The 12,049-nt window shown below is 34.5% G+C and overlaps 1 protein-coding gene across 1 annotated transcript in view; it reads left to right on the top strand.

Annotated features, from left to right (window-relative positions):
- The window catches only part of Slc39a10 (solute carrier family 39 member 10), a 64,387-nt gene that overhangs the window by 40,807 nt on the left and 11,531 nt on the right, over positions 1 to 12,049 (top strand). The window contains exons 6-8 of the mRNA XM_027925014.2: positions 5,788 to 5,908; positions 7,009 to 7,377; positions 8,642 to 8,722. Coding sequence (XP_027780815.2) covers positions 5,788 to 5,908; positions 7,009 to 7,377; positions 8,642 to 8,722 — 571 coding nt within the window. The remainder of the gene's footprint in view (positions 1 to 5,787; positions 5,909 to 7,008; positions 7,378 to 8,641; positions 8,723 to 12,049) is intronic.

The following is a 12,049-nucleotide window of genomic DNA, read 5'->3' as shown; positions in this document are numbered from 1 at the left end:
TCAGTGATATTCTTCACAAAACTACAGAGGCATAAAAGACCTCAAATAGCCAAAGCAACATTGAACAAAAAGAAGAAAGCTGGGAGCATCATAATACCTAATTTCACAATCAAGAACGTGAAGAGAGAGCCTACAGAATGGGAGAAAATCTTTTGTCACCTGTACCTCAGAGCGTTAATCTCTAGGATATGTAAAAACTTAACACCCAAAACCACAAAATAATTCAATCAATAAACAGGCAAAGGAACTGAATTGCACTTCACAGAAGAAATATGAACTTTCAAAAATACATGGAAAGGGGTGGGGTTGTGGCTCAGTGGTAGAGCACTTGCCTAGCATGTGTGAGGCACTGGGTTCGATCCTTAGCACCACGTATAAAAAAATAAATAAATATCCATCAACAACTAATAAGAATATTTTTTTAAAAAATGTGAAAAAATGTTCAACATCTCTAGCAATTAGAGAAATGCAAATTCAAATTACATTGAGATTCTATCTCACTCCAATCAGAATGCCAATTACCAAGAATACAGATAACAATATATGTTGGCAAGGATGTGGGGAAAAAAGTCTACTCATACATTGCTGGTGGGACTGCAAATTGGTGGAACCGCTCTGGAAAGCAGTATGGAGATTCCTTAGGAAACTTGGAATAGAACCACCATTTTATCCATTTATCCTACTCCTCCCACTCCTCAGTGCATACACCAAGGACTTAAATCAGCATACTACAGTGATACAGCCACATCACTGTTTATTGCATCTCAATTCACAATAGATCAGCTATGAAATCAGCCTAGGTGCCCTTTAACAAATGAATAGATAAAGAAAATGAGGTATAACACAATGGAATATTACTCAAGTCTAAAGAGGAATGAAATTATGGCATTAGCTGGTAAATGAAATGGAACTGGAGATATCATGCTAAGTGAAATAAACCAATCCAAAAAACTCTAAGGCCTAACGTTCTTTCTGATATGTTCACAACAAGTGAGGGAGGAAGAGAATAGAAATTCAGAGGTTTAGACAAAGGAGAATGAAGCAAAGGCAGGGGGGATGGGCACAGGAAAGACAATAGAATGAACCAGACATAATTTTCCTATGTTCATATATGAATACACTGCCAGCAAAGTTCCACGTCATGTACAACCACAAGAATGGGATCCTAATTAGAAAAAGTTATACTCCATGAATTTATAATATGTCAAAATACACTCTACTGTCATATATTTCTAAAAGGAAAAAAAGAAACTCATCTCCTTTGCTACCCATCATGGCACCCATGCAAGCACCCCACTCAAATCTCAACCATCTGTTTTTTTTTTTAACAACTGAACCACAATCAAAAGCTCTTCTTAATCAAGTTTCTGCTATTCCCCCATAGCATATCCAAGTGAAAGATCTGTGCTGTGATCTGGCTTTCTCCTCTTCACCCCATCCTGCTTCCTTCCCTTTACCCTTTATTGGTGTTCTCTCAATAAAACTTTTGTACCTGCCAAAAAAAAAAAAAGGAAAAAAAAAACAACCTATTTCAAGACATACTACAGAACAATAGTAACCAAAACATCATGGTACTTGCATGAAAACACCTAGACCATTGGAACAGAATGGAGATCTAGAAATAAACCTACACATCAGTCAGCTGATTCCCGATAAAGGCAACACAAAACATATATTGGAAAAAGGACAGTTTCCACAATAAATGGTACTGGGAAAATGACATTCATATGCAGAAGATTGAAACTTGACCCCTATCTCTCATCCTATGCAAAAATCAACTCAAAATGGAGCAGAGACCTAAACATAAGACCCCAAAGTATGAGCCTATCAGAAGAAAACATGGAGATACTTAAAGACATTGTTATGGACAATTGTTTTTCTAGATATGACCCCAAAAAGCACAAAAATCAAAAGCACAAAAAAGCAAAAATTGAAAAATGGTATTACAGCAAACTGAAAAGCTTTTGCACAGTGAAGGAAACAACAGAGGAAAGAGATAACTATAGAATGAAAGAAAATATTTGCCAACTATTCATCTGACAAAGGATTAATATCCAGGATACATAGGAACTCACAATAACACAGAAGTGGTCTAGTTTTTAAAAAGGGCCAGGGATATAGGTACATGAAAAAGAAAAAAGCTCAGCATCACAAATCATGAAGGAAATGCATATCAAAACCACAGTGATAGGTCTGGGGATATAGCTCAGTGATAAAGCACTTGCCCAGCATGTGTGACACTCTGGGTTTGATCCCCAACACACAAATGCATGAGATCTCCCCCCAGTAAGAATGGCTACTATCAAAAATACTAAAGATAACAAATATTGGCAAAGGATATATGTAGAAAAGGGAATCTTTGCACAGTATTGATGGGATTGTAATTTATTATAGTCATTAGGGAAAACCGTATGGAGGTCCCTCAGAAAATTAAAAATACAACTATCAAGATTGAGCAATTCAACTACTGGGTATATATCCAAAGGAAATGAAATTAGTATATCAAAGAGATCTCTGCACTCTCATGTTCATTGTAGCACTATTCATAATCACCAAGAAAGAAAAACAACCTGTGTCCCTCACTTAGGTGAAAAAAGAAATTGTATATATACACATATGGAAATTGTATGTATACATGTATGGCATACATACACAATGGAATATTATTCGACCTTAAAAATAAAGAAGTTTTGTCATTTGTGATAACATGGATGGAGCTAGGGATTATTATGTTAAGTGAAATAAACCAATAACTCAGGCATAGTAAGACAAGTAGAATTTCAGAGTTCACTCATGTGGAGGTGGGATGGGGGAGGAATGAGGAAATGTTGGCCAGTGAATACTAAGTTACAGTTAGATAGGAATGAGAAGTTCTGGTGTGCTGTTGCACAGGAGGGTGACCATAAATAATGTACTGCACATGAATTTTGTAAGTTCTTTTCATAAAGAAATAATAAAAGCTTGAGGAAATAAATATACTTATCCTTATTTAAACATTATACAATGTATCCATGTATTGAAATATAACATGATATACTATATGTACAGTTTTTATGTTTTAATATTTTTAATTGTAAAAAATGGACATATGACATGAATTAACTTCTTAAGAAATACATGAAAAAATAAACTTAAGTCACCAGGGAAATATGACTCACAATTACTTTGAAGGGTGGGCATGTAACTCATTGGTAGAATGCATGCTCAGCATGCATGAAGCCCTGGGTTCAAGCTCCAGCATCACCAAGAAGGAAAAACATATATATTATAATGAGTTATCCCTGTTAGAATGGCTATCATCCAGACAACAAAAAGTGACAATTTCTGATGAGGATGTAGAGAGAAAGGAACTCTTCTACAGTGTTGATGGATAAATTAGGATAGCCATTATGGAGAACAGTATGGAGGCTCCTCAGAAAACTAAAAATAGATGTACTGTATGACTTCAGCTATCCCTCTTTTAGCATTTATGCAAAGGAAATGAAATCAACCTACTAATGAGATACCTGCATGCCCATATTTATTGCAGCACTATTCACAGTAGCTCAGATGTGGAATCAACCTAGGTGCCCATCAATAGATGAATGAAAAAGAATATGTATATACGAAATAGAATGTTGTTAAGCCATAGAAAAGAATTAAATTGCCATTTGTAGCAAAATGGGTAGAATTGGAAGACATTATGTTAAATGAAATAAGCCAGACACAGAAAGATAAGTATCACATATTCTGTTGTGGAAATTAAAAACACCTGCTTGAATGTGAAATAGTGATTGCCAGACGTTGTACGGAGCAGAGAGTAGGACAGCAGGTACCACAGCACAGTTGGATGGAGGAGTGAATTCTGTGTTCAACAACACAGGGTGACTGCAGTTCACATGAACCTAGTGTATGCTTTATGAAGATCTAGAAGAGAGGAGTTCATGGGATTCAAACAAAAACAAGGAGAGGAAAATGTTAATTTCTCCAATTTGATCAGCGAGCACTGTGTTCATGTTTTGAAACTGAACCCCATTAATATGTACAATTAATACGTGTTAGTAGAAAAAAGCTCATCACTGTAATAAAGTATATATTGCAATATATGTAAAGAAGTTAAAGTCCTAGTTATTTTCTCCAAATGTGTACACCTCTAACATTGAAGCAGCATATAGTATTAGGGACGGTGTAGTTTACCGGCAAGTATAGAATATAATTCTTGCTTTAAGGGATAAATAAGTTGTTATTTTTTTAATATTTATTTATTTTTTGGTTGAACACAATATCTTTATTTATTTATTTTTATGTGGTGCTGAGGATTGAACCCAGGTCCTCACTTGTACTAGGTATGAGTGCTCTACCACTGAGCAACAACCCTGGCCCTAAATAAGTTTTTTTTTTTTCTCCATCTTATTTTGGGCCCCAATTTACTGATGAAATTAAATACATTTTAAAAGGGAAGAAAATTGATGTAAGAGAATGGAAGTTCCAAAACATGACAGCTTTTTTTGTAAATTTGAAATTTGGAAAATAAAAAACTGAAAGGAAAACCTTTGGTTGGGTTGGGGCTGGGAGAGGTCTCCAGATCTAGGAAGGAACTCTTCAAATGTATCCAAGGAAAGGATTTGTCTAGATAAATCACTGCCTGTTCTTTAGATGAACAAGACAGTAAGTACACAACTGGAAAAGGGCACAACTTTTTTTTGAAGAAAGAGAATTAATTGTATTTAAATAGAACAGATACTTGACAGGCTTCTCAGAAGGATCAGTTTGTGTATTGAAAGGGAGCTTTCAGTCTGGCTGCTGGGCTGGTCAGGGTAGAGCTGAAAGGTGCTCCACTTCTATCTTACTGCTCCTCCACCTGATGTCTCCTCAGAGTCAAGATTAAACTACTTCACAGGTTTTATGGCTGGCCTCACTGAGCAAAAGCAAAGGCTTCCTGGCCCTTTTAAGACTAGTCCTGGAACAGGCACTGACTACTTCATTCTATCAATCAGAATAAGTCAGAAGGACAGCCAAAGTCTAGGGCAGAGGATAAACTCCACCTCCTTCCGTGTACAGCGGAATAGTCATACAGGAACGAGGAAGTGGGTGGTAGCTGTCTTTGGAGACTGCTTCATGCCTAGCTAGCCATATAAGCTCACTTAAGCCTGACACATCATTAAGGCCTATAAATAAAACCAACAAGAAAATGCCGCACCATATAGTTAGAACCTCTGAAAGAAGTGAACTACAAATTTAGGATATACCTGAAGTATGACTCTTTTCATTATGGTATAATCAGGGCAATAAGAAATTGCATCAAGCACAGAGTAAAATTCAAATGAATAAGCTTTAATTTTTTTAACTTTTCTGTTACATTTAATACTGTGCATTGTGTTCTTTAATGTAGATTAATTGAACCTCTTAGCTTAGTATTTGTTAAAATATGAAAGTTTAAGTCAAGCATTTTGGTACATGTTTGTAATAGCCAGTCAGGAGGCTGGGACAGGAGGATTACAAATTTGAGGCCAGCCTCAGCAACCTAGCAAGACTCTTTCTCAAAATAAAAAGGCTCGAGATGTAGCCCAGTGGTAGAGCAACTCTGGGTTCAATCCCCAATACTACAAAAATCAATCAATCAGTACACACATTTGGTTGGATTTTTCATCTATTTAGATCCCTTGATAACTCTCAAATTTTTTTTTCTTCTTTTCTAAGTGATTTATGTATAAAGTTAATACCAGTTGTCCCCAATAGGTGTTAACAAGGTGATATTGTTGCTAATTGTGGATACAGATTTTACTAATATCAGAATTTTTCCCCCAGGGAAAACAGAAATGGTTTATCAAGCAGAGCACAGAAGAATCAACTATTGGAAGGAAGCTTTCAGATCATAAATTAAACAACACACCAGATGCTGACTGGCTTCAACTCAAGCCTCTTGCTGGTATCAACAGTTCTAACTAAAGAGAAACTCTTAAAATATAAAAATTGCGTCTAAACTGCACCTGTGTTGTTTAAAATTTTTTGTCCTTGTGGCTTCCCTAATACTAGTTTCTAAGCTGTCTTTCTTAAATGTAAATATTTCTTGTGTCTTATGATTTGTTTAGTTAATTTCACCCTTATGCTGAAAGTGGGCCAAGAACATTATGGGGCAAGAAACATTTTGCACTTCTAGCTTAAGGAAAAAATATTTGAGGAAATCAAAGTCTTTCTAGGTAGTGAGTTGGTGTTTTACTTCTTGACAATGTGAAATCTCTTTATCTTTTAAATATGATTGGTTTAAGGTGGAAAAAGGAAAATTGCCTTTGTGCTTGAAGGAGCATGGCCTTAGTCTTTATTAAAATCTGCTCTGTTTGTATTCTGATTGTTGTAGGTGATGAGTGAGGTAGCTTAGTTTTCAGGGGAACATAAAAATTTTTTTTAACCTAATTTTCTCATTTTCTGTTTCAACTTATTTCCCTGATGGTATCAATGATTTTCTGCAAAAAAATTAGCAGTCTTAGAATCTAATGGTATAACTCTGCCCCAGAATACAATTGGGAAGTATCAGGGTCTCTGTCATAAAAAAAGAGCTTTGAAAAACTAGTTGAAAGGTCATCCTCAGTTAAGAAAAAAGTTCCTTATCACATGTTTCTTCCCTGCATGGGATTCTGAACTTCATTCTACCAATGATCTTTCTCAGTAGCATTGTCATATAGGTGGAGCATTGAGGGATATAAAGAACTTTACCATCAACTAACTGTATGACTTGGGAAAGTTTTGTAAATTTTATTTGTCTTTGTTTTTTAAATAAGAAGTGGCTAGAGTGAGTTACCACTAAGATTCCTTTCTCTGAACATTTTGGGTTTATTTTATCTAGTTATTTAGTTGATGAGTTTCCAAAAACATTGTTTTGTGGGAATTGTTTCTAAATAGTTTTAGGGAAGTATATTTATCAGACTTATATTCACTTAAGAAATGTTCATTGCATTGCTGCTCTGTCTGGGTTTAAAAATGAGCAAATATTCATGCATTTACTTATAAAACATCTCTCCTATAATTTAGGAACCGATGACTCAGTTGTTTCTGAAGATCGACTTAATGAAACTGAACTGACAGATTTAGAAGGCCAACAAGAATCCCCTCCTAAGAACTACCTTTGTATAGAAGAGGAGAAAATCATGGACCATTCTCACAGTGATGGATTACATACCATTCATGAGCATGATCTCCATGCTACTGCACATAACCACCATGATGAGAATAAAACTGTGCTGAGAAAACATAATCATCAATGGCACCACAAACATTCTCATCATTCACATGGTCCCTGTCATTCTGGATCAGATCTGAAAGAAACAGGAATAGCCAATATAGCCTGGATGGTAATCATGGGGGATGGCATCCACAACTTCAGTGATGGGCTGGCAATTGGTAAGTGGACTATACTTGAAAGTTAGGTTATAAATTTTGTTTTGTTTTTTTTTTTTTGCAGTATTGAGGATTGAACCCAGGACCTTCCATACTGTTAGGCAAGAGCTCTACCACTGAGCTGTACCACAGCCCTTTTAAAATTTTGAGATAGAGTCTCACTAAGTTGTACAGGCTGGCCTAAAATTTCCAATCATTCTGCCTCATCCTCCAAAGTAGGTGGGATAACATACATGGGCCATCACACCTGGCTAATTTGTTGTTCTTTAAAGATGCTTTTCTTCTTTCAATATGTCCATATAATCCTATGAACTATAATTCATAAGACTAAAATTTATGTAGAGCTTATTAACAAATGTACTAGTATGTATTACTGTATCATTTAGTTTTTCCAAAGGATGTGTTTTCATGTTTTACAGATGTATTTGGAAATTAAAGGTAAAATTTCAGTGTTCATTTATTTTATTTTTTGGAAATTAAACAAATGTGTATAATATACTTCTTAAATAACTTGATTTCTCAAAGGATAGTCACTTTATTGAAAAAGCTATTTTAATGTTACATTTTCAAATACATTTGTATATTCCCTAAAAGAAAACAGTTTAATTTCAATCGTGGAGTTTTTTCATTTTGAAAAGGTGAAGAAAATATTTACAACACGAAAAATCATGATAATAATACATTATAATACATTCAAATATATTATAATATTTTTGGTACCAGTGAATGAACTCAGGGGTGCTTAATGACTGAGCCACATTCCAGCCTTCTTTTTTTTTTTAAACAGGATATTACTAAGTTGCTTAGGGCCTTGCCGAGTTGTTGATGTTGGTCTTGAATTTGTGATCCTCCTGTCTCAGCCTCCTGAGTCACTAGAATTACAGGCATGCACCATTGTGCTTGGAAAATACATTAGAATCTTGCTAATGTAAACTCATCTTACCATTTTAGGAGAACATTAAATGTGATCGATATGTGACTATCTTTGAGAGAGACTATTAATTGCCCAAAAGCAGGCTTTGCTTTCTTTCAGAAAGCTGACTATATTTTTACATCTACAGTAGCTATTAATACTAAAGAATTCTTCTGGTAGACTCAGAATATGTACTCACTATATTTTCAAAAACTCTAGTATGTAAAATGGGTGAGTTATGCATATAAGTGAAATTAACTTAGATATGCAGAAGAGACAACCAGTCATCATTAATAAAAATGGAAAAACAGAAGAGCTGCAATATCACTTGTTTTTGTTTTAAATCTTCCTCAGGAGCGGCTTTCAGTGCTGGATTGACAGGAGGAATCAGTACTTCTATAGCTGTCTTCTGTCATGAACTGCCACATGAATTAGGTAATATAACCTTAAGAATTTTTACCAGATTTCTTCAAATCCAAGACTTTCCAATTGTAGACACTCCATACTTCAGAGATGTTAAAACAAAAAATGGCCAAAATAACAACTATGAGGTGTCGTTAATTGTAATTGTATATCCTGACATAAAATATGAAAAAAAATGTGTTTCTTAAGATTAATGAAATGTTCATTTCTGTGTGCTTTCCTTTGCATTCAGGAACATCATTATGTTATTATATGAAAGAATCAGGGCTGGGGATGTGGCTCAAGCGGTAGCGCGCTCGCCTGGCATGCGTGCGGCCAGGGTTCGATCCTCAGCACCACATACAAACAAAAGATGTTGTGTCCGCCTAAAACTAAAAAATAAATAATAAAAAAATTTTCTCTCTCTCTCTCCTCTCTCTCTCTCTTTAAAAAAAAAAAGAATCATAAATTATGACCAGTTCACTGAACATAATGTTTAAAAAAGTATTGTTTCTTAAGTACCTGATTTTACTGGTAACCCACTTTTGATTTTGTTTCATATACCATGCAAACTATTTATATTTTTAAAAGAATCAAGGCAAAGTGCACAGACTGCATAATTGGAAGTTGGCCTAGATGTGTGTAAGGCAGTCTTTTCTTCTTAAATATAGAAAGATACTGTCCCCAAAAGTGTACTGGATAATTATGAAAGAAATTGGACTACAGTCTTGACTAGCACTAGCACCAAGGGTTTGGAGTAGTGTTATTAACTTCTAATCCTCTTAAGCATGAGGTTTGATGATTCTTTATTTTATATGTATATACACATAGACACACACGTATTATATGTATGTGTGTGTATGTTTATTTTAATATTGTGTAATCTTAATACCTCAAAATCTCAACATTAATTTTTCATGTGTTTTAAAAAAGTGGACCTTAATGCCCCAAAATTAATTTTTAAAACCACTTAAAAATATTTTTTAATGTTCTCTCATTGATTAATAGATTTTTTTTCTCTAATACTAAAAATGCACAATTTTCTATTTAGGTTGGGCTTTCTCCTTTATCTTCCTATTCACTTCTCTTTCCCTGTTATAGACTTATCATTTTCTTATGTTTATTGTGTAATCATTGTTATATGATCCAAGGAATATGTATGGGTATTTATATGCACGCATTTTTATATAAATAGTATGATGTTTATATCCCATTCTGTTTATTACCTTATGTTACTACCATTGTATTTTTAAACTCTACTCAGTTACCATGAATTGATTTAAATTATTATTTTTACCAGTACTTGAAGGTATGCATTCACCACTTTTTACATAGTTGGTATACCTTGTGTTAGATATATACCTTGTGGCCTTTTAATTTCTGGCCACCACAAATAATGGTACATTGAACATCTGTAAATGTAATACTTACTGATCTTGTGAGAACATATTTTATGCATATTCAAGGGACAGAATTGATGAGTCCTAAACATGCATACCTAAGAAATACCATATCATTATCCAAGTAAAGCTAGATTCATTGGCTTCACTGGTGTAATTTCCAGCCAGCAATACCTAATGTTGCCATATCTCTGCCAAAATTTATCATTAACTGAATTGCTTGGTTTTGTGGACTTAATAAATGTAAAATATTGCTTTGTTGTTTTATTTGGTATTTATTAATCATCCAGTATCTAATTTCTCTTTGTGTGTTTTTCTTTAATTATAGTTAAAGATGTGAACATGCATTCATATAGAAAACATTCGAGGGAAGTGGAGATGGCATTAATTCAAAATAAAAGAACTCCACATTTTAAGAATCCGAGGAGTTTCTTCATGTGCTCTTTCTAATTTAATTTATTTTTGAAAACTCAGATCTGGCTATGAAATGTCATTATTAATTTGATTATATAATTGCCTTGATTGGTAGTAACCTTATTTGCTTGTTAAGAAAGTTTATTTATTAATAGAATTTGCTTAAAAATCAGTATCACCCTATAAAAAGCAGAGCAATGTATTAGTACACACTTAGCATCTGTTCTGTAGGGCTGAATTCCTATGGTTTTGTTTACCTTGCCAACTTTGGGCACATTATGGTAAGTCTTGGTTTTATTCCATAATCCTTTCCCCATACGAGGTCATTGCTGCCTTTGTTGTGTTTTACTTGGTCAGTTTCCACAGTTGTACATTTCTGGCTTCATTTTGTTCTGTCTCATATGCCTTATTACCAGGTATAGCTTCTTAAATGAGATGTGCTTATGTAATCAAAGTCTTCAGTTGCCTCCTTTATGTATAAAGTAAAGCTAGATTCATTGGTTTCATTCCAGTGGCCTTCATTTCTGCCCTCTGCTTACCTTTCCAGTCTTCCTCATAATACATCCTATTGCATATTTTCTACTTCACCTAAACACAGTTTTCCAGACAGGCTGTATGAGTACCTGAATCTTTTACTTTGATGATACCATCCTTCTTGATTTGTCAATACCTCTATCCCTAATTTATCATGTTAAGTATGACTCTTACTTTCTCCATCTTCATTACTGTCACTTACTACCCTATACCTTATATTACTCTTCCCTCTAAAATTTATCACTTTCTCTGGGTGATCTTCCTTTTGGTACTTAGTGTATTTCTTTTTTTAGATGTTCCATTTCTTAAGCTGTAGGATTTTTAATGTGCAGATACTGATGTTAGCCCAACTCCATAGCAAAACAAATCAGGATTTTCTATCAGCTTTTTAATATGAATAACATTTGTCCTCATATTTCAATCTTTCACTGTTAAAAAAAAAAACTACTAGTAATAGATTTGTATTGTCGCACACATATCCATCCATTGCATACTAGGAAAACCTCTAATTAACCTTCCTGGTCATCTATCCAGTGCCCCTAAATGAAACATGTCAGGCCACTTTGTGTTTAAATGTGGTTTTATTGAATTGTCCTAGCTCTGGAGGAATCTAGTATGGCACAGAATTGAAAACAATGAATTTTAGAGATGAATGATAGTTGCTTTCTTGCTGCTTACTCCTTTGTCATTGAAGGAATGACATGAGATATTCTAGCAATGTGGAGAACAAATGCACTATATCAATTAATGTGTAAGCCAGCCCTTGAAATCCAATGCAGAACTCTGGGAAAAATCCTGGATTAGAGAACCTTCTTGGGTCACTCAACCATTCAGACCTCAAGTATCTACCTGTTTTGTCCCCCAAACCAGACATTGAGATGTTGCCGCTGCTTTGAGAAGAAAATTAGCACAAAGTTTACTGAACTTTGTCAAAAAGGAAGTAAGTGTGACTTCATGAAGTGAAGCACCAACTGTAAATAACGGAAGTAAAAACATGATCATAAATCCTATG

This window comes from Marmota flaviventris, chromosome 11 (genome assembly GCF_047511675.1).
Source record: "Marmota flaviventris isolate mMarFla1 chromosome 11, mMarFla1.hap1, whole genome shotgun sequence".
Taxonomy (NCBI): domain Eukaryota; kingdom Metazoa; phylum Chordata; class Mammalia; order Rodentia; family Sciuridae; genus Marmota; species Marmota flaviventris.
Note: the sequence above shows the minus strand (reverse complement) of the source record. Positions and strands in the feature narration are given on the sequence as shown.